Source organism: Scyliorhinus canicula, unplaced genomic scaffold (genome assembly GCF_902713615.1).
Source record: "Scyliorhinus canicula unplaced genomic scaffold, sScyCan1.1, whole genome shotgun sequence".
NCBI lineage: Eukaryota > Metazoa > Chordata > Chondrichthyes > Carcharhiniformes > Scyliorhinidae > Scyliorhinus > Scyliorhinus canicula.
In genome coordinates, this window is record NW_024055449.1 from 132,889 (window position 1) to 156,348 (window position 23,460).

The following is a 23,460-nucleotide window of genomic DNA, read 5'->3' on the forward strand; positions in this document are numbered from 1 at the left end:
AAAGGGAGGCGCCAAAACGTACCCGACCCCTTCCAAACACCCTTTCACTCTGTGCTCCTTGTGCAATTTGAAGCCAGGTATTAGCGACAAGGCTCAAAGAGCATCAGCCCACTGGAGGCAAAGTGGTGAGACCGGCCAGGCCAGCAGAAAGAAACCCTCCGACCATCCCCACTGACCACCTGTCAGAATGAACAAAATGCAGTCCTGGCTGCAGAGCAGAAACAATAACAGCAGAATCCAACCCCTGTAATCAATTGTGAAATTGTTGGTGTCACAGCAGGTGAGATGAAACATGCAATCCCGTCTCACATTGAGATGTGGACGGCGTCTCCCCAGTGCGAATTCGCTGGTGTCTCCGCAGGTTTGATATGTGACTAAATCCTTTCCCACACTGAGAGCAGATGAACGGCCTCTCCCCAGTGTGAACTCGCTGGTGTGTCCGCAGGTGATATGACTGAGTGAATCCCTTCCCACACTGAGGGCAGGTGAATGGCTTCTTCCCAGTGTGAACTCGCTGATGTTTCCGCAGGTGGGATAACTGACTGAATCCCTCCCCACACTGAGAGCAGGTGAACAATTTCTCCCCAGTGTGAACTCGCTGGTGTTTCCGTAGTTTGGATCCTTCAGTAAATCTTTTCCCACACTGAGAGCAGGTGAATGGTCTCTCCCCAGTGTGAATTCGCTGGTGCGACTGCAGGTTGGATCCTTGAGCAAATCCTTTCCCACACTGGGAGCAGGTGAATGGCCTCTCCCCAGTGTGAACTCGCTGGTGTTTCCGCAGGTTAGATACTTGAGCAAATCCTTTCCCACATTGAGAGCAGGTGAATGGCCTCTCCCCAGTGTGAATTCGCTGGTGTGACTGTAGGTTGGATCCTTGAGCAAATCCTTTCCCACATTGAGAGCAGGTGAATGGCCTCACCCCAGTGTGAATCCGTTGATGAATCTCCAGCTGTGATGGGGTTCTGAATCCCTTCCCACAGTGCCCACATTTCCACCGTTTCTCCATGTTTTGGGTCTCCTCCGGACTCTCCATGTTGGACACCAGTTCAGAACACAGGTATGGTCTCTTCCACTGTGAATGTTATTATGTTTATTCAGGCCGTGTAACTGATTAAACCTCTTTCCACAGTCAGTTCACTGGAACACACTCACTCGGGTGTGTGTTGTGTGGGTCTCGCTGCTTTTCTAGTCACACTGATGTTTGAAACCTTTAGCTGACAGTTCAGGCAAACATTTCTTCTTCTAGATTCAAAGCCCGATGGTATTCAGATTAAAGGGAATCGAGTGACTGTCAGATCGAGACGTGACGTTTGAGATTTCTGTCTGTAATTCCTCCTCGTCTAATATCCTGTAAAAACAATTTACAAAACTCATCACTGTCGGTGCAGGATAGAAACTCAGAACAGACAATTCTAGTTTCTATATCAGATTTTTTACTCCCTCTCATTCCCTGAAAGCTGTAAATCTCCATCCCACACAATCTCCCTCCATTCTCACTCTGCTGTATCTAATATTCACCCTCCCAATTCTCCTGAAGGTGCTGATTCAGGCTGATTGACAGATCCGTGCTCACAGCTTCCTTCCAGGAGGTCACAACAAATATGAGCAGCAGTCGGCCATTCAGCCCATCAAGCCTGAATCATTCAATGGGATCATTGGCCAATCTACCTCAGCTCCGTTTTCCCACACTATCCCCATATCCCTTGACACCCTCAATATCTACAGGAGGGACATAGAGAACCTGGTGGACTGGCATAACAACAACAATCTCTTCCTTAATGTCAGCAAAACTAAGGAGCTGGTCATTGACTTCAGGAAGCAATGTATCGTACACACCCCTGTCAGCATCAATGGTGCAGAGGTGGAGATGGTTAACTGCTTCAAATTCCTAGGTGTACACATCACCAACAATCTGGTCCACCCACGTCGACACTGCGACCAAGAAAGCGCCTATACGTTTTCAAGAAACTAAAGAAATTCAGCATGTCCACATTGACTCTTACCAACTTTTACAGATCCTATTTGGCTGCATCACAGCCTGGTATGGCAACATTTCAGCCCAAGACCATATGAAACTTCAGAGAGTCGTGAACACAGCCCAGTCCATCACATGAATCTGCCTCCCATCCATTGACTCTGTCCACACCTCCCGCTGCCTGGGGAAAGCAGGCAGCATAATCAAAGACCCTCCCACCCGGCTTACTCACTCTTCCAATTTCTTCCATCGGGCAGGAGATACAGAAGTCTGAGAACACGCACGAACAGACTCAAAAACAGCTTCTTCCCCACTGTCACCAGACTCCTAAATGACCCTCTTATAGACTGACCTGATTAACACTACACCCCTGTGTGCTTCAACCGATGCCGGTGTTATGTAGTTACATTGTGGACCTTGTGTTGCCCTATTATGTGTTTTCTTTTATTTCCTTTTCTTTTCCTGTACTTAATGATATACTGAGCTGCTCGCAGAAAAATACTTTTCACTGTACCTCGGTACACGTGACAATAAACAAATCCAATCCAACACTGACACACGAGAAACATCTGACCTACCTACCTAACCCCATTTGCCAGCAGTTGGCCCATAGCCTTGAATGTTATGACGTGCCAGTCTTCATCCAGGTACTTTTTAAAGTATGTGAGGCAACCCGTCTCTACCACCCTCCCAGGCAGTGCATTCCAGACCGTCACCACCCTCTGGGTAAACAGGGTTTTCCTCAAAACCCCCCTTAACATCTTGTCCCTCACCATGAACTTGTGTCTCCTTGTGACTGACCCTTCAACTAAGGGGCACAGCTACTCCCTATCCACGGCCCTCATAATCTTGTACACCTCGATCAGGTCGCCCCTCAGTCTTCTCTGCTCCAATGAAAATAACCCACGCCTATCCAACCTCACTTCATAAAGGTTCCATCCCAGGCAACATCCTGGTGAATCGCCTCTTCACACCCCAGTGCAATCACATTCTTCCTGTAATGTGGCGACCAGAACTGCACACAGTACTCCAGCTAATAATAATAATGATAATCTATATTAGTGTCACAAGGAGGCTTACATTAACGCTGCAATGAAGTTACTGTGAAAATCTCCTCGTCGCCGCACTCTGGCACCTGTTCGGGTTCACGGAGGGAGAATTCAGAATGTCCAATTCACCGAACAAGAAGTCGATCCCCATTTAGAAAATAGTCTGCCTCGATTATTCCTTCCAAAGTGCATAACCTCACACTTTTCCATATTCTATTACAGCTGCCACTTCTTTTCCTACTCTCCTAACCTGTCCAAGTCCTTCTGCAGCTTCCTCAACACTCCCTGTCCCTCTACACATCTTTCTAATATCTGCATGTTTAGCAACAGTGCCTCTGTTCCTTCTTCCAGATCGTTAATGTATTGAATAGTTGTGGTCCCAACACTGACCCTGTGGAACACCAGGTCACCAGCTGCCATCCTGAAATAGACCCCTTCATCCTCACTCTCCGCATTCTGCCTGTCAATTAATCCTCTAACCATCCCAGTACCGTGCCCCGAACACCATGGGCTCTTCTCTTGATTTGGCAGCCTGTTGTACGGCACCTTGTCAAAGGCCTTCTGGAAACCCAAATGGATCACATCCACTGGCTCTCCTTTGTCGAACTTCCTTTTTACCTCCTCAAAGAATTCTAACAGATTTGGCAGGCATGACCTCCCCTTGATGAAACTGTGCTCAGTCATATTTCACGATGCACTTCCAAGAACTCCATAATCTCATCCTTAATAATGGACTCTAAAATCTTATCAACAACCAAAGTCAGACTAACTGGCCGATAATTTCCCGTCTTCTACCTCTTTCCTTTCTTAAACTGTGGTGTTACATTAGTCACTTCCCTGGGAGCCCCTTGACTCCAGTGATTCCTGAAGGATCACCACCTATGGCTCCACATCCTCTGCAGTTATCTCCTTCGGTACCCTGGGGTGTGGTCCATCCGGTCTGGGTGATTTATCCACCTTCAGACCCTTCAGCTTCCCCAGCACCTTCTCCTTAGTGATCGCCACTACACTTACCTCTGCCCCCGACTTTCTTTCCTCCACTCCCAGTTTTCTTTTTCCCTCTCCTCTGTTGGATCGCCCTCCTTGCCCCTGGATTTGGAGCATCTTGTGGAGGCACTGCTGGAAGCACTGCTCCAGTGCTTTTGAGATGCCTGCTCCAGGTTTTTAAAGTTTCTGAAGCCTTTAGAAGGTAGAAAGAGTGAGGGATAGCCAACAGCTCATGGAAAGCAATTGCATGCATCGTTTCATCAGCGCTGCCAACAGAATTGATGGCCTAAGCAGTCAATGGCCCACCCCACTGAGAGCAAAGTGTGGAGGGGAACTCATCAAGGACAGAGAGTCAGTCAGTGCTCACTGGAGGGAACATTCTGAAGAACCCCTCGACCGAGACTCTTTCTTTGGCTTTAACGTCCTCAAGTCCATTCCCCAGTATCCTGTCCGGCTCAGTCCCTGTGGTACCCCGATCTGGAGCAGAGTGAAAAAGTCATTCAACAGCTGAAAAACAACACGGCCACTGGAGCAGAATGAATCCCTGCTGAAATTCTGAAGCATGGCGGGGTTACACTCCTGGCAGAGCGACACAATCTCATATTCCTCATCTGGGAAGATGGATGCATGGCAGGGATCTCAGAGACACTGTGACTATATTGAAGTCAGACAAGTCAAGTCAGATTGAGGTAATTACACAGGGGACTCCCTGCTGTCTGCCACAGAGAAGATCATTGCCTGGGCAGCACGGTGGCGTATTGGTTAGCATTGCTGCCTCATGGCGTCAAAGTTCTAGGTTCGATTCCGGCTCTGGGTCACTGTCCATGTGGACTTTGGACATTCTCCCCGTGTTTCACCCCCACACCCGAAAGATGTGCAGGTTAGGTGGATTGGCCACGGTGAATTGCCCCTGAATTGGAAAAAATGAATTGGGTACTCTAAATTTATTTTTAAAAAAGAGAAGATCATTGCCAGGATCCTCCTCAATGATCTCCTCTTAGTGGCAAAGAGTCACAGTCAGGTTTTCTCCCTTCGCGAGGCACTAAAGACATTCTACACTGTGTAACAAACCCAAGCAAAGTGCAAGGAACAGCACCAAGCACAGGTCTTTTCTTTAAATAAATTTAGAGTACGCAATTTTTTTTCCAATTAAGGGGCAATTTACCTGGCCAATCCACCTAACCTGCACATCTTTGGGTTGTGGAGGTGAAACCGACGCAGACATGGGGAGAATGTGCAAACTCCACACAGACAGTGACCCAGGGCCAGGATTCAAACCTGGGTTGTCAGTGCCGCAGTCCCAGTGCTAACCACTGCGCCACATGCCACCCCTCACAGGTCTTTTCTGACCTCTCAAAAACACTTCACACTGTCAAAGTGATGTTTTATTCAGTATGTTCCTCAAATTTGGCTGTCCTCAGAACTTGGCCACCAGCCTCCGCCTACACGATGACACACAAGCCATGATCCTCATCAATGGGAACACCCCAGACACTCTCTCAGTGAAGACTGGGATCAGACAAGGCTGTGTCACTGCACCAACCCTCATCCCCTTCACGGCAGCATAGTGGTTAGCACTGTTGCTTTTCACACCAGGGACCTGCATTCGATTCCCACTTGGGTCATTGTCTGTGCGGAGTCTGCACGTTCTCCCTGTGTCTGCGTGGGTTTCCTACAAGACTTGAGGTGAATTGTATGTTGAATTGGAGATTCTGAATTTTCCCTCAATTTATGCGAACAGGAGCCAGAGTGTGGCAACTGGGGGATTTTCACAGTAAATTCATTGCAGTCTTACATTGAAGATACATAGAAGATAGCAGCAGGAAGAGATATTTTGGCCCTTCGAGCATGAAAGGCTACTTAATGGAAGGCTACTTGTGACACCATCAAAGATTATCTCACCTCCAGCAAATTACCCTCGGGTGTGGAGATAACTGACAGGACAGGAAACCGACACCACCTTCAAAACAAAACCAGAATCAGTTCAACCTCAGACATTAAGCTCCAGTTTGCAGATGTCTGATCTGTTTGTTAAACCCATCCATCTCCCTTGATTCTATAACCATTAATACTCTCATCTCACAAACTTCTATCAATCTCAGTTTTTATACTTTCTGTTGACTGAATCTGACAGAATTGCAGATTTCACTATATTTTCTGTGAAGTGATTTCTGACATTGCTCCTGAACAGCCAGTCTCAGTTAAACGAATAAATATCACTGATTTGGACGTTTAAATGGTGACAATTATTTTACTCTTAATTGGTTATGTAACAAAATTTCAAAAACAGAATAATTTGAGTTAAACCCTGCGGAAGTTGGAAACGTGAAGTGAAAACAGAAAGTTGTGGAAATGTGAAGTGAAAACAGAAAGTTGTGGAAATGTGAAGTGAAAACAGAAAGTTGTGGAAATGTGAAGTGAAAACAGAAAGTTGTGGAAATGTGAAGTGAAAACAGAAAGTTGTGGAAATGTGAAGTGAAAACAGAAAGTTGTGGAAATGTGAAGTGAAAACAGAAAGTTGTGGAAATGTGAAGTGAAAACAGAAAGTTGTGGAAATGTGAAGTGAAAACAGAAAGTTGTGGAAATGTGAAGTGAAAACAGAAAGTTGTGGAAATGAGAAGTGAAAACAGAAAGTTGTGGAAATGTGAAGTGAAAACAGAAAGTTGTGGAAATGTGAAGTGAAAACAGAAAGTTGTGGAAATGTGAAGTGAAAACAGAAAGTTGTGGAAATCCTCAGCAGGTTTGGCAGCTTCTGTGAAGAGAGAGAGTTAACATTTCCAATGCAATCTGATTCTTCTTCAGAACTGAGAGTTTGCAGCATTGTGGTTTCATTTGACAAACATAATGAATGTGAACTTTGTGGTTCTTACAGATATCTGGCTGTAAATCTGATTTCAGACCTTCCTCTGAACACTTTGCAACCTCAGCTCCAGCTCATTGTCCTTCACTAAAGACCCGGATAGAGAATCGCGCCACAAGATGGCGGCGGCTGCCGGGTGACCCGGGTGTTGTCACCGGGAGGAAGCCCCGCCCATCCGTCTTCCTGTACGAAGATGGCCGCCCCAGCGCTCCGCTCCCCGAACAAAAGACTCGGCATCCATTTCCAAGATGGCGGCGGCCTCCAGGTGACCCGGGGGCTGCCACCGGGCAGGTAACCCCGCCCACCACCTCTAACTATACAAACATGGCCGCCCCAACGCTCCTCTCCCCAAACAAAAAACCCGAGTTCCATTCCCAAGATGGCGGCGGTCGCAGATTGCCCCGGGGCCTGTCACCCGGCAGAAACCCAGACCCACTCCCTCTTTCCATACTAAGATGGCCGCCCCAGCGCTCCGCTCCAAGAACAAAAGACCCGACTTCCATTCCCAAGATGGCGGCCGGTAAATCCAGACCTGGGCTGCACTCTTCCTATTGGTCAACAGCCACCGTCAATCACTCTTCAGTCATTGTGAGCTGGAGCATGCGCAATGTGAATATGAGGCTGGATTCAGGCGGATGAGTGGAGGCCCCAAACTCCCCAATAAGACCCATTGGTTTTATTGTTAGTCTGCAGACAGGAGCTGGAGAACTGAACCCAGGCAGAGGAGAGGGAGGGAGAAAACTGGGAGTGGAGGAAAGATATGGTGAGATGGGTTTGGATTTCAGCCCAGGGAGGAGGGAGAGTGTGTGGGACGGGGATTTACAGCTTTGGGGGAACAAGAGAGTGAAAAATGTTCCAGAGAAACTAGAATTGTCTGTTCTGAATTTCTATCCTGGATTGACAGTGATGGCTTTTCTAAACTACCTTTACAGGGGGTTAGAAGCGGAAGATTGGCTGTCAGAAAACTCAAACCAAATATCGAGATCTGACAGAGTCACTCAATTCTTTCGAACCTGAATATCACAGTCTTTGAAGGTGGAAGGAGTAATGTTTGTCGGTTCAGTTTGTGGGAAAAGATTTTAAACATCAGTGTGATTGGAAAAGCACAAAGACGCACATACACAGTAAGTGTTCCATGAACTGACTGTGGAAAGAGCTTTAACCAGTTACATAGACAGAAAAACCATCACACCATTCACTGTGGGGAGAAACCGTCCATGTGTTGTGTGTCTGGACAAGAGTTCAACTTGTCATTCAACCTGGAGAGACACAAGGACACCGGCACCATGGAGAAACCTTGGCAATGTGGGGACTGTTGGAAGGGATTCAGTTACCCTTCTGAACTGGAAATGCATCGACGCAGTCACACTGGGGAGAGGCCGTTCACCTGCTCCACCTGTGGGAAGGGATTCACTCAGTCATCCAGTCTGCTGACACACCAGTATGTTCACACACAACAGACACCTTTCAAATGTTCTGACTGTGAGAAGAGATTTAAAAGCAAAAAGTATCTGTTGAGACACCAACACATTCACAGTGAGGAGAACCCATTCATCTGCTCCTTGTGTGGAAAGGGATTCACTGCTGCTTCTAACCTTCAGAAACACCAGCGAGTTCACATTGATAAAAGACCTTTTAAATGTCCAGACTGTGGGAAGTGCTTTAAAACTTCCGGGGAAGTGACCTGTCATCAACGTGTTCACACTGACGAGAGACCATTCAGGTGCTCTCACTGCGGGACTGGCTTCAGGCGATCATCTGAACTTACTGTACATCAGCGAATTCACACTGGGGAGAGACCATTCACCTGCTCTGTGTGTGGGAAGGGATTTATTCAGTCTTATCACCTACTGAAACACCAACAAATTCACTCTGATATGAAACCTTTTAAATGTTTTGACTGTGAGCAGAGCTTTAGAAGCAGCAATGGTCTAGTAATGCATCAACGAATTCACACTGGGGAGAGACCATTTACTTGCTCGGTGTGTGGGAAGGGCTTCACACAGTCATACAACCTGCTGAAACCAACAAATTCACTCTGATGTAAAACCTTTTAAATGTTTTGCCTGTGAGCACAGCTTTAAAAGCAGCGAGTTCACACGGGAGAGAGATTGTTCACCTGTCCCGAGTGGGAATGGATTCACTGACTTACAGCTTATGCTGAAACACCAGCGACTTCATGAGCATCTGCAGGGATTGGATTCGGCTGTTTTTGCTGCTGTCAATCAGATCCAGGACTGAATATGTGGGTTAATCCTGAGGTGTGTAAGAAACGCGCCCCAGTCGCTCTCTTCCATGGTTCAGAGCTCCTAGATACAGACAGAAGGCTCCTTTACAACTGTGTTTAGAGTCAACAAGATTAATGATGAATGCTGGAAACTTAAGATTTTAGTCCAGGAACCAGAGTTCATCCAAAAAGGGGGTCCAAGTCAGTGGTGATTTTAAAGCAGTTTATGAAAAAAACAACAGTTTAGATTTGGTACATCAGCTAAATCGGCAGAAAATAGATGTGACCCACAACATGTGAGAATGGATTACTGATCCTGGATCAACAGGATGCTGATCTCCAGGGCTGGAGGTGACGTTTACTGATCCTGGATCAGACACTCGGACAGATGGAGCTGATCTCCAGGGCTGGAGGTGACAGTCTCCTCGGAATGGTTTACTGATCCTGGATCAACAGGATGCTGATCTCCAGGGCTGGAGGTGACAGTCTCCTCGGAATGGTTTACTGATCCCGGATCAGACACTCGGACAGATGGACCTGATCTCCGGGGCTGGAGGTGATGGTCTCCTCGGAATGGTTACTGATCCCGGATCAGACACTCGGACAGATGGAGCTGATCTCCGGGGCTGGAGTCTCTTGTGTTCTCCTTCCTGTGGATCCAGTCAGAGTGTTTGGTTTTAGTCTGAATCCAGCACCGATCACTTTGAAAATCTTTCCTGTCCAAAGTGATTTTCCTGTCGAACCATTTTAACCTTTACTCAGACAGTTGGTTTATATTTGGGTCATCAGATGCAACCTTCTCCAGTTTAGGAATCTGGTTTCCGAGTTTGTGACAGAGAGAACAGGCCAGTCCTGTGTGTGTCACCCAGCAAGCTGCTGTGGAAGCTTTGTTACTGAGAGCCACAGAGAGCTAATTCTGTTCATATTCAATGAATTTCTGACATTTATGAACATTAGATGGTGAATGTTTTTACAAAATGTGCTGTCCAGTCAGAGATTGGTGTAAAGCTGTGATCTGTTCCTGACTGAAGGTGAAATTTCCAGCTGAGAATCTTCGGTCTGAAGTTTCCAAGTGTTTTTGTGACATTCCTGAGTTTTCCAATGTGAGGCAGTGACAACAACAACTGGCATTTACCCATCAACAGGTTAAAATGTTGGCGACCCTTCACAGAGGGACAGAAGCTGTGTGGAAAAGGTAAGGAGACAGGTTTAGTGAGGGGTTTCCAGCCCTCGGGACCTCGGGAGCTGAAGGTGCCTCTGCCAATGGTGGAGTGAAGCAAGTCGGGGGAGCTGAAGGGGGTCAGAGTCTTTTCTTTGATTGTTTTATGGGATGTGGACGTCACTGGAAAGGCCGGGATTTGTTACCCAGCCCTAATTTCCCTTCAACTGAGTGGCCAGCTCGGTGCAAGAGTTAACCACATTGCTGTGGGTCTGGAGTCACATGTAGGCCAGACCAGGTAAGGACGGCAGATTTCCCTCCCTGAAGGACATTCGTGAACCAGGTGGGTTTTTCCAACAATCGATGATAATTGTCACGGCCGCTGTGACTAACTTTAGAATTCCTGGTTTATTAATTGGATTTGGGATTTGATCCCGTGTCTTCAGATCGTTAGCCTGGATCTCTGGATCACTAATCCAGTGGCATTACCACAATGCCAGCTTCTCCCCTAATTGGAGGAGTGAGGGAGCTTGGAGGGTTTAGGGCTGCAGGAGGTTCCAGAGACTGTCTGTCACGGAGAGAGTGGCTGCCTCCATGGAGCTTCAAGCACGGCTCTGAAATGGGTCGGTGCAGGTCATGACCACGGCTGTGCCGGAGATGTCTGCTGCCATGAACAGGATGACGGATGCTGTCAACACGTCACTGATCTCCCCCAAGCTGGTCAGCAGCAGAGTGGGAGGAATGATGTGACTCTGGTCCAGGAGAGGGATGGTGGGGGAAGGAGAAATGGATCTGGGAACTCCACTCAAAGAGCTCCCACCTTAGACCCATCCCACCCCAAACCCACAGGCAGTATCCGACATGCCACCCCGTCTCCAGCTGAATCTGCCAACACGCCGCCCGTCTCCAGCTGAATCTGCCCCGTACAGGTACAGATAGGTCAGTCTGTCCCAGGACCCTCCGGGGCTCTGAAACCCAGAGGGTGAAGACCACAAGCCTCTGGGCAGTGAGGGCAGGGATGTCAGCAGCTTGTCTCTACCTCTGCTGAAACCACACGGGATGCATCAAGTAGAAGCAACAGGAAGGGTCTGGGCTCCAAATTGTAATTCACCAAGTGTCTGAAATGGGGGGTTTGACAAGATATGAAGTTTATTTATTTAACAATGATGCACAAACTGTATTGACTGGAACCACTTCCAGCTCTTGTCCGTTCTTACATCCCGGGGCCAGCTCAGCCTTTCACTGAGTTCATGCTGAATGTGAATCCAGGCTGGGGGCCATTGGGTGGCTGTGCAATGGGAGGATGAGTGGGTGAAGGAATGTTCAGTGAACAGGGAGGGCGAGGGGGGTTGGTGCTGCTGGTGGGAAGTGTTCATTCTGAAGGAGTCCCACCTGAAACAGAGACCATTCATTTCTCACTTTGAAATGATTGAGCTGCTGTCTTTCCCCATTCTTGTTCAGTTTTTCAATATTTATTTATTGAAATCTCAACTGAAACATATTCTTGTTGTGACCCTGAGATCCAGAGGATTATAAATCTGTTAAAGTCAATCCCCATCGAGTACACAAGACGACTCAACTGGTCCGAACTCTTTATGTCATAATTTAAAAAAAAACTAAATTTAGCGTCCCCAATTCATTTTTTCCAATTAAGGGGAAATTTAGCGTGGCCAATCCACCTACCCTGCACATAGAATTAGAATTCATAGAATTTACAGTGCAGAAGGAGGCCATTCGGCCCATCGAGTCTGCACCGGCTCTTGGAAAGAGCACCCTACCCGAGGTCAACACCTCCACCCTATCCCAATAACCGCACCCAACACTAAGGGCAATTTTGGACACTAAGGGCAATTTTGGACACTAAGGGCAATTTATCATGGCCAATCTACCTAACCTGCACATCTTTGGACTGTGGGAGGAAACCGGAGCACCCGGAGGAAACCCACGCACACACGGGGAGGATGTGCTGACTCCACACAGACAGTGACCCAGAGCCGGGATGGAACCTGGGACCTTAGTCCATAAACTCCTCCACATTTCCACTTCATTTTCCACCTTTAACACTCCCCTTATAACCAAACTTTGGTCATCTGACTCAATGTGTCCTCATGTTCTTGTGAAACTGCTTGCCACATTTTATTGTGTTAAAAATATCGATGTATACACAAGTTGTTATAGTTCAGTGAGATCTGATCATTGAATGAGTGAGTGAGTCTGTATAAATGTAACTCACACACACACAGTTTGTGTCATAGTTTAGTGAGATCTGATCATTGAGTGAGTGAGTTATTTGTTCGAATGCGTGTGAAGGAGTGCGATTGAGCCACAGTCGGAGTCACCAGTTTAAGGACAGGGGGAAAGAGAATCTGGAGAGGGGAAAAGAATCAGGAGGAGACTAGAGACTGAATCTGGAACGAGCAGAGAGGGAGGGAGTGTGTGGGACTGAGATTCAGGAGAATGCGCCATAGAAACTAGAATGGTCTGTTCTGAATTTCTATCCTGTATTTCCACTGAAAACCTCTGTAAACTCCTTTTACTGGGAGTTAGAGGGAGAGGATTTGCAGACAGAAAATTCAAGTCAAAATCTTGAGATCTTTCAGAATGACTTAATTTCATTATGAAAGCAGGAATGTTTGTTGTCTGTGGCAAATGATTTAAATCAGAATTGTGACTGAAAAAATCACCAGGATACAAACACACAAACAGAAAAGAGACAGGGTCAAACATCTCAGGGTCAAACATCTCAGGGTCAAACCTGACATCAAGTCGAGTTAGTGTCAGACCGTTACCATGGAGAGGAATGGAGCTGGTAGCTCGGGAATTAAAACAATGACTTTGGTTTTCCCAATATTTAATTCATGGAAATTTCTGCACATCCACCACTGCATATCAGACAAACAGGCTCAGAATTTAACAAAGATGGAGAGAGGTGGTGGTGAGATGGAGCTGGGAGCTATCTGTAAATATGACAACTGACACTGTCCAGATGGTGTTATTGTGGGGAACATGTGGACGAGAAAGAAGAGGAGACAAATCTGGATCCTTTGGGAACACCAGAGGTAACTGGGATTGGGAAGGGAAGATATTACAAGTGATTCTCTGACTCTGATTAGACAGAGAAGAATGGAACCAGGAGAGAGCAGCCCCACCCAGCTGGGTGACAGTGGAGAGGTGACGGAGCAGAATGGTGTGGTCGACCTTGTCAAAGGCTGCAGACAGGCTGAGGACAGAGGGGAGGTTTATCTTTGTCACAGTCACAGAGGATGTCATTTATAACTTTGATAAGAGTTGTTTCAGCTCGGTGACAGAGCTGAAACCTGATTGGAGGGATTCAAACATGGAGTCCTGGGGAAAATGGACAGGGATTTGGGAGAGGAGAGGGGTGCTGGCGATGGGGCAGTAATTTGTAAGGATGGTGGAGTCAAGGGTTTGCTTTTTGACAAAGGGTAGAATGACAGCAGAAGGGGAGGGTCAGTACCTGATAGAGAAAAGATTCAACAAAGTCAGTGAACATGGGGAAGTTGGTGATCAGTTTTGTGGGAATAGGGTCGATGGAGCAGGAGCTGGGTCTCATGGACAAGATGAGGTCTGAGAGAGCATGAGGGGAGATGGGAGAGAAACTGGAGAAAGATGTGGGTTCCGGGCTCGGGAAAGGATGAAATTTAGAGACAGTTTGGTCCGGTGGGCTCGTGGAAGGGAGGGAAGCAGCAGAGGCAGCTGATCGGATTGACTCAATCTCAGTCACAAAGAAGCTCCACAAGCTCCTCACACTTCTTGTTGGAGGTGAGGATGGAAGAGACAGGGGAGAGCGAGAGAACTTCAAAAGGAACTAACTTGTGTCAGAGATATTAAAAAGTTTCAACACACTGCGTATTTAACACAAATCTAATTTATTTGACTTTTAGCCAGAATATTAGCCCCTGTAAATGGGCTGCAGTTTATTACCATCAGCAGAACCAGACCCCAATGAACACGGTTCAGTCCTGGGTGTGATTAACGAAAAATTCCAATCACTGTGGTTATTTATGAACTCGCTGATGTCTCCGCAGGCTGGATGAGGTTGTGAAAGCGTTCCCACACTGAGAGCAGGTGAACGGCCTCTCCCCAGTGTGAACTCGCTGATGTCTCAGCAGGCTGGATGAGGTTGTGAAAGCGTTCCCACACTGAGAGCAGGTGAACGGCCTCTCCCCAGTGTGAACTCGCTGGTGGGTCAGCAGGTTGGATGACTGAGTGAATCCCTTCCCACACTTGGAGCAGGTGAAAGGTCTTGCGCCAGTGTGAATTCGGCGGTGGTCAGTGAGTTGTGATGATCGTCTGAATCCAGTCCCACAGCGAGAGCATCTGAATGGCTTCTCGTCAGTGTGAACACGTTGATGGTACATCAGTTCCCAGGAACTTTTAAAGCCCTTCCCACATTCTGAACATTTAAAAGGTCTCTTGTCTGTGTGAACTCGGTGGTGTCTCAGCAGGGTGGATGAGGTAGTGAATCCCATTCCACACCCGGAGCAGGTGAAAGGCTTCTCCCCAGTGTGAATTCGCTGGTGTGTCAACAGCTGTGACAACTGAGTGAATCCTTTCCCACACTCGGAACAGGTGAAGGGTTTCTCCCCAGTGTGAATTCTCTTGTGCGTCAGCAGGTCAGATGACTGAGTAAATCCCCTTCCACACTTGGAGCAGATAAACGGCCTCTCCCCGGTGTGAATCCTGTGGTGTACAGTGAGTTGGGACGATCGCCTGAAGCCAGTCCCACAGTGAGAGCACCTAAACGGTCTCTCGTCGGTGTGAATACGTTGATGGGGCATCAGTTCCTGGGAACTTTTATAGCATTTCCCGCAGTCTGAGCATTGAAATGGTCTCTCATCAGTGTGAACTCTCTGGTGTCTCAGCAGGTTGGCTGAAATAGTGAATCCCCTCCCACACTTGGAGCAGGAGAACGGTTTCTCCCCAGTGTGACTGCGTCGATGTGTTTCCAGCTCTGATGGAGAAATGAATCCCTTCCCACAGTCCCCACATTTCCACGGCTTCTCCCCAGAGTGACTCCGCTTGTGTCTCGACAGGCCTGATGTTTGGCTGAATCCTCGTCCACACACACAACACGTGTACGGTTTCTCCTCACTGTGAGCGATGCTTTTTCCTTCCATGTTCACAATCCGCTGTTATTCAGGTTACGGTCAATGGAGCAACTGGAGCTGATCCTGATCTGAATAAATTTCCCGACTGCAAATCCTCCCCTTCGAACATCCTGTGAAACGGATTTAAAACAGAAAATAGGGAGTGAGCGAGAACCCACAAAAACACAAAGGCAGGTGGTGAAATTGAGCTGAATGAATCTGGTCATTTGTGGGGCCGGCTCTGGGAAAAAGTGACCATGAAAACTGCTCGAATGTTGTAAAACCCAACTGGTTCAGTCACGTCCTTCAGGGAATGGAACCTGCCAACTGGTCTGGGTCTACACTAGACTCTGACACTCTGCGAGAAGGAGAGAGAAAGGGAGTAGTAGAGGCTGAATGAATGAAATAAGTATTTAATATATCTTCAACACGAGCAGAACTTTGACAGACTCTCCCGAACTATCGACCTCCACCATCTCAAAGGAGCAGGATAGCAGGAATATGTGAACACCAACATTTCCAAGTTCCCCGACAACTCGCACACCATCCTGACTTATCTGACAGACACTACTGGATGGACAAAGCCATTGTCTTCATTCCCGGTTACAAACTCCGCTCCCTCACCGCCGACTCCATCTCTCATTGCCGGTTACAAACTCCACTCACTCACCGCCGACTCCATCTCTCTCCCTGGGAACTATCTGAGACTGAATCAGACTCTGCACAATCTCCGGCATATTTCACCCCAAGCTGTGTTTCTGTCCACACATCACTGTGACCGCCTATTTCCACTCAGTACATTGTCCAGTTATGTCCCTGTCTTAGTTCATGTGCTGCTGAAACTCATCCATTCCTTTGTTTCCTCTAAACTCGACTATTCTAATGTGGGTCTTGTCGATCTCCCAGATGCAACTTCACAGGAACTGGAGGTCATCCAAAGCTCAGCTGCTCCTGCCCTCACTCACACCAGGTCTTGTTCGCCATCACCCCTGTGCTCCCTCACCTACATCGAGGTAATCGCCAGTCCCACAATGCTCTGGGCTCCCCCGGCTCCAGTTCCTCCCCTGTGCTCACAACCTCCTCCCTGAGCTGCCTAATCCCCTTCAGTCTGTGTCCACCAGCTGCACTGAGCATGCTCAGAACACAGCACAGCCCTGTGTCCTCACCCTGGGTTCCTTTAGTCACCGATAGAGGACTTTCTGACTCATTGGGAATTCTGGGTAATCCCACCGCCATCGAGCTCAATCAGTGAACAGGCAAACCTTTTCCCCAGTTGGTATAAGGGAAGATCCATGGATGAGGGGGATGGTGGACAGGGAGCAGAATCAGAGGTTCAGACATTGTATTTAATACTCACAGCATAAGCATATTAATCTGATAGGAGATCACTTCCACACGAGAAGACAGCAGTGTGAAGCTTCCTGAGATTCTGGTCCCTTCCCAGTCAGTGACTACTGGAGACGGGAAACAGAAAATAGTCGGAATAAATTCAGGGATTTATTTGTTCAGTTTTACAAGTGGGTCTGGAGTCACATTCAAAGTTTGTGCAGACTGTGAGTAACTGGCTTTATTAACCATCCCTTTCTAGAACTTGGGGGAAGATGTCTGATATTCAGGGCAAATATTACAGGAACTATTTTAAAGCTTGTGTCATCATTTACGCTTTATCGGTACGGGTCATGACTAAAGCATTCGTGGGACCTATTTCTTAGAATAGGGGTTAGTTAATAAACTATCAGACTGGGCGTTGAGCCGCATAAATAGAGGCATTGAGCACAAAAACAAGAAATTATAAAGTCCTGGTTAGATCACAACATTCCATCCAGCTCTGGTCACCAGTCCTTATGAAGGATATGAGGATCCTGACAGAGTGCTGAGGAGATTCAGGATGATTCAGGAGGGACGTTAGCGGCAAGGTTAGGCTGGAGAAACTGGGCTGGTTCTACACACAGCAAATGAGATTGAGGGGAGATTGATGGAGGTGCACAAAATTAATACAGGCATAGATCAGGTCGATAAAGAAAAGCTGTTCACATTAGCTGATGGTGCCTGAGATGCAGCACGGAATATGAAGAAGACCTTTTTTTACACAGAGTGACAACCTGGATCTCACAGCCCTGGAGGGTGGTGGAAGTGGAAATGATTCATCACTTCACAAGAAGAAGGATGATATACTGTGCGGCTTTTATCAAGGATTTGGCTGCATTAATTGCACGCTGGACGATTGCTTCATATTTAATTATCTGTCCCACTCCCATTCTGACCTCTCTGCCCTTGGCCTCCTGAATTGTTCCAATGAAGCTCAAAGGGAGCTCGGGGAACAGCAGCTCATCTTTCCATTCAACACTTTGCAACCTTCAGAACTCAGCAGTGAGTTCAGCAGTTTCTGCAGCAACAGAGGTTTCAGCATCTGGAACTCTCTCCCTGAAAAGGTGCCAGAACCGGATTCTATGTTTAGAATGTGTCTGCTCGTCCCAGATTCCCCAACCAGTGGAAATAATTCCTCTATATCTACCTCGTCAGTTCCAATTAACATCCTGAAAACTTTGATCAATTCCTTTTTAATCTCCTAAATTCCAAGGATTACAACCCTCATAATCATGTGGCAAAGGGGTTAGGGAGGGGGAGATATAATTAATGGTATAGTGCTAAAGATTGTGCAGGGACACAGGGGACTGGGGTGTCTAAGTGCTTTTCTCTCTGAAGTGACAGGATATATTCAGAGCAGTTAGCAAAGCAGTTCTGCAGAAGGAACATTTAGATCCGAAAATTAACTCTGATTCTCTCTTCACAGATGCTGTCAGATCTGCTGAGCTAATCCAGAATTTTCTATTTTTATCTCAGATTTCAAGAACCCGCAGTATTTTGCTTTTATTAAATTGTCTCTTGAGCTGATAAATGGTATTAATGAGCACAAAATAGAAGTTTTACTGCTTTACCGCCCGTACTGCGCTGTAATGTTCTGTACTTTGCGTCTGTCTTCACAGTGGAAGACATGAGTAATATCCCAAAAATTATGGAGGGTCAGGGGGCTGAGTTGAGTATGGTTGCCATTACAAAAGAGATGGTGCTAAAAAAGCTAAAAGGTCTTAAAATTGACAAATCTCCTGGCCCCGATGGGCTACACCCTAGAGTTCTGAGAGGTGGCTGAAGAAATAGCGGAAGCGTTGGTTGAGATCTTTCAAAAATCACTGGAGTCAGGGAAAGTCCCGGATGATTGGATGATCGCTGTTGTAACCCCCTTGTTCAAGAAAGGATCAAGACAAAAGATGGAAAATTATAGGCCAATTAGCCTAACCTCGGTTGTTGGTAAAATTCTAGAATCGATCGTTAAGGATGAGATTTCTAAATTCTTGGAAGAGCAGGGTCGGATTAGAACAAGTCAACATGGATTTAGTAAGGGGAGGTCGTGCCTGACGAACCTGTTAGAATTCTTTGAGGAGGTGACAAGTAGGTTAGACCAGGGAAACCCAGTGGATGTGGTCTATCTGGATTTCCAAAAGGCCTTTGATAAGGTGCCACATAGGAGGCTGCTGAGTAAGGTGAGGGCCCATGGTGTTCGAGGTGAGCTACTGGCATGGGTTGAGGATTGGCTGTCTGACAGAAGGCAGAGAGTTGGGATAAAAGGTTCTTTTTCGGAATGGCAGCCGGTGACCAGCGGTGTCCCACAGGGTTCAGTGTTGGGGCCGCAGCTGTTCACCATATATATTAATGATCTGGATTAAGGGACTGGGGGCATTCTAGCAAAGTTTGCCGATGATACGAAGTTAGGTGGTCAGGCAGGTAGTGCTGAGGAAGTGGGGAGGCTGCAGAAGGATCTAGACAGTTTGGGAGAGTGGTGCAGGAAATGGCTGATGCAATTCAACGTGAGAAAATGTGAGGTCTTGCACTTTGGAAAAAAGAATCCAAGCATAGACTACTTTCTAAACGGTGAGAAAATTCATAATGCCAAAGTACAAAGGGATCTGGGAGTGCTAGTCGAGGATTCCCTAAAGGTAAACATGCAGGTTGAATCTGTGATTAAGAAAGCGAATGCAATGTTGTCATTTATCTCAAGAGGGTTGGAATATAAAAGCAGCGATGTTCTACTGAGCCTTTATAAGGCTCTGGTTAGGCCCCATTTGGAGTACTGTGTCCAGTTTTGGGCCCCACATCTCAGGAAGGACATACTGGCACTGGAGCATGTCCAGCGGAGATTCACACGGATGATCCCTGGAATGGCGGGTCTAACATATGATGAACGGCTGAGGATCCTGGGATTGTATTCATTGGAGTTTAGAAGGTTAAGGGGAGATCTAATAGAAACTTACAAGATAATACATGGCTTAGAAAGGGTGGACGCAAAGAAACTGTTTCTGTTAGGCGAGGAGACGAGGACCCGTGGGCACAGCCTTAGAATTAGAGGGGGTAAATTCAGAACAGAAATGCGGAGACATTTCTTCAGCCAGAGAGTGGTGGGCCTGTGGAATTCATTGCCGCGGAGTGCAGTGGAGGCCGGGACGCTAAATGGCTTCAAGGCAGAGATAGATAAATTCTTGATGTCGCGAGGAATTAAGGGCTACGGGGAGAATGCTGGTAGGTGGAGTTGAAATGCCCATCAGCCATGATTGAATGGCGGAGTGGACTCGATGGGCCGAATGGCCTTACTTCCACTCCTATGTCTTATAGTCTTATGGTCTTATAAAGGGCAGCACGGTAGCATTGTGGATAGCACAATCGCTTCACAGCTCCAGGGTCCCAGGTTCGATTCCGGCTTGGGTCACTGTCTGTGTGGAGTCTGCACATCCTCCCCGTGTGTGCGTGGGTTTCCTCCGGGTGCTCGGTTTCCTCCCACAGTCCAAAGATGTGCAGGTTAGGTGGATTGGCCGTGATAAATTGCCCTTAGTGTCCAAAATTGCCCTTAGTGTTGTGTGGGGTTATGGGGATAGGGTGGAGGTGTTAACCTTGGGTAGGGTGCTCTTTCCAGGAGCCGGTGCAGACTCGATGGGCCGAATGGCCTCCTTCTGCACTGTAAATTCTATGTAATAAAGCTCTGATTAGGCCACAATTCGAGTATTGCGTCCATTTCTGGGCACCACTCTTCAGGAAGAATGTGAAGGTTCTTGAGAAGATGCATAAGAGATTTTACAGAATGGTTCCAGCAAAGGAGGTTGAGGAGATTTGATTCAGGTGTAGAAGATTCTGATGGGTTTCGGTAAAATAGACAAAGAAAATCTGTTTCCATTCACTGATTGTACGAGGACTTGGGACACATTCAGGTTTTGGGTAAACGATCTGGGAGATGTGAAGGGGACCGATTTTACAGTCAGTGGTAATGACCCTAAAGTTACAGCTGAGGGAAGGGCAGAAATGGACACAGTGAATATTTTCAAAAGGAAATTGGATAAATATTTAATGGAAATAAACCTGCGAGGATAGAGGGATGAAAGAGGGGAATTGGATTGACTGGATTGCTCGAGAGAGCTAGCATCAACTCACTGGGCCGAATCGCCTCCGCTGTGCCACACTGACTCTCTGACTATAATCACACCGTATAATTTAACTTTGGGATTCAGCAGCGGTACAGTAGTTAGCACTGCTGCCTCACAGCGTCAGGGACCCGGGTTCAATTCCGGTTTCTGTGTGGTGTTTGTACATTCTCCCGTGTCTGCGTGGGTTTCCTCTGGGTGCTCCGGTTTCCTCCCACCGTCCAAAGATGTGCTGGTTAGTGGATTGGCTATGCTAAATTGCCCCTTAATGTCCAAGGATGTGCAGGTTAAGTTGTGAGTTATGGGTACAAGGTGGGTGGATGGAGGAAGCATAAATAGGTGGAGTGCTCATTTGAAGGGTTGGTGCAGAGTTGATGGGCTGAATGGTCCCCCTCTGAACTGTAGGGATTCGATTATCTTATGATCACTCTGGGAAATCTGTGCTCTACACTCCCTCCGAGGCCATTCTATTCTAAGGTTTGTTGCCCAGTGTTGAGCTTTCAAGATGTGGTTGAACCAGGGTTTGTGAAACTCGGGGTAATTCCAGTCAGTCTGGGACCTGGAATCTTCTCACACAGACAGAATAAACAAACATTTTACCTTGCACACTCAGATGCTGCCTATATTCAGGTTCTGATGTATCGCTGACTCTGTCAGATCACAATGTGATGCTTAATTTAAGTTTCCCATCGATCAATCCTCCACTTTTAACTTCCTGTAAAAGAAAATTACAAAGACCTTCAACTACTATTCTAAGATATAAATTGAGGATACATAAAAATTGTCTTGGTTTGAGTTTACTGTGTGCAAATCCTCCCCTTCTGACCCCCTGTAAAAGGAGTTTCCAGAATACATCCCGGTCTGTCACAACATTCTCTCCTCCTGCTGACAGGACAGGAAGCACTGCGCATGCGCCCTGCTGCAATATGGCTGCCGTTATTCTGGGCCTGTGACGCAGAGCAGCCCAACAACGTCCTTTGCAAACACAGGATCAGTAGCTTCTTATTCGGGGTTTGAGCCATTCATGCTGTGTTCATGAAGCCCCCCTCCCAGCCACTCCGCTGTCTCTTCCCCCACACCTCGCGGCCCCGTTGCTCAGTTCACCCGATCATTTTTCCCCTCGCCGCCCAAGTCCAAGCACGTACCGCACTGCGCATGCCCCCGTCAGAGACCGCATTGCGCATGCCCCCGTCAGAGACCGCAATGCGCATGCCCCGTCAGAGACCGCACTGCGCATGCCCCCGTCAGAGACCGCACTGCGCATGCCCCCGTCAGAGACCGCACTGCGCATTCTCCACTTACAGCTTGGCGGTGCTCCTGCCAAAGAAGCTCCTGCGGGTTGAATAGGACACAGTCTTCCACGCGGAGAATGCTGGGTATATATCCAACCATTGAGAGGCAATATTGCTCAATCGAAATTGTTGCTTTGTGATCCGATTTCGATTGGAGCCACATGCCAAGATGTCACATTATTAAATTAATTGATACAGCAACCAAAGTGCATGCGAAGTATCTGAATGATACTAAATGGGAGGCACGGTGGCATAGTGGCTAGCACTGCTGCTTCAGAGACCCGGGTTCAATTCCGGCCTCGGATAACTGTGGGAAGGTTGCAGTTTCTCCGTGTCTGTGTGGGTTTCCTCTGGGTGCTCCGGTTTCCTCCCACAGTCCAAAGATGTGCAGATTAGAACATAGAACATAGAACAGTACAGCACAGAACAGGCCCTTCGGCCCTCGATGTTGTGCCGAGCCATGATCACCCTACTCAAACCCACGTATCCACCCTATACCCGTAACCCAAACAACCCCCCCTTAACCTTACTTTTTTGGACACTACGGGCAATTTAGCATGGCCAATCCACCTAACCCGCACATCTTTGGACTGTGGGAGGAAACCGGAGCACCCGGAGGAAACCCACGCACACACGGAGGACGTGCAGACTCCGCACAGACAGTAACCCAGCCGGGAATCGAACCTGGAACCCTGGAGCTGTGAAGCATTTATGCTAACCACCATGCTACCGTGCTGCCCCTTAGATTAGGTGGATTGGCCGTGATAAATGGCCATGGTGTCCAAAAGGTTAGGTTGGTCACCGGGATAAGGTGAAGGTGTGGGATTAACTGGGGTGCTCTTTCCATGGGCTGGTGCAGACTCGAATGGCCTCCTGCTGCACTGTAGATTCTACGAGTCTTCCTCCAGTGTGACTGAGCTGTTATGTCAGCAAATAAGATGACCAAGTGAATTCATTTCCACATTCGCCTGGAGGCACATTCACCTTGGAACCAAGATGGCGCCAGAGCATGGCGACTCTGCGAGCTCTACCAAACAGATCCTCTTTTTGCATCTCTTATAATCGTACTAATCTTTTAAAACTAATTGAACACTAACATTATCATCAACCTTTACTCCTGTATGCTTCACCAGATGCCGGTGTCTATGTATTTACATTGGAGACCTTGTTTTGTCCTTTTATGTATATTCTTTTTATCTTATTTTCTTTAATGTACTAAATGATCTGTTTGAGCTGCTCGTAGAAAAATACTTTTCACTGTATCTTGGTACACGTGACAATAAACAAATTTAAATCCAAAGAATTTAGTGGTGGAATTTTACACCTGAGATT

General features: G+C 47.3%; 1 protein-coding gene across 4 annotated transcripts; it reads right to left on the bottom strand.

Annotated features, from left to right (window-relative positions):
- Positions 1-155: 155 nt before the first annotated feature.
- LOC119959497 (zinc finger protein 239-like) lies at positions 156-21,915 on the bottom strand. 4 transcript variants are annotated; one of them, XM_038787738.1, is made up of 4 exons: positions 21,437-21,915; positions 16,726-16,822; positions 14,356-15,499; positions 156-914 (listed from the first exon to the last, which is right to left on the bottom strand). In XM_038787738.1, exons 3-4 carry the CDS (start codon positions 15,396-15,398, stop codon positions 272-274), a joined length of 1,686 nt encoding a protein of 561 aa, XP_038643666.1. In that variant the 5' UTR covers positions 15,399-15,499; positions 16,726-16,822; positions 21,437-21,915; the 3' UTR covers positions 156-271. The 4 variants fall into 4 exon arrangements, with proteins under 4 accessions (XP_038643666.1, XP_038643663.1, XP_038643662.1 ...); XM_038787735.1 differs by lacking the exons at positions 14,356-15,499; positions 16,726-16,822; positions 21,437-21,915 and adding exons at positions 4,039-4,204; positions 5,914-5,971; positions 6,882-6,999 and having other exon boundaries at positions 156-1,348; XM_038787734.1 differs by lacking the exons at positions 14,356-15,499; positions 16,726-16,822; positions 21,437-21,915 and adding exons at positions 5,914-5,971; positions 6,882-6,999 and having other exon boundaries at positions 156-1,348.
- Positions 21,916-23,460: the final 1,545 nt, after the last annotated feature.

Bases quoted from the DNA above. Each gene is read 5' to 3' on its own strand.
- LOC119959497 (XM_038787738.1), bottom strand. From the start codon at position 15,398: ATGGAAGGAAAAAGCATCGCTCACAGTGAGGAGAAACCGTACACGTGT. The intron at 915-14,355 runs GCCGTTCACCTG...CACTGGGGTGAG, and splicing joins CGAGTTCACACTGGGGAGAG to GCCATTCACCTGCTCTCAAT.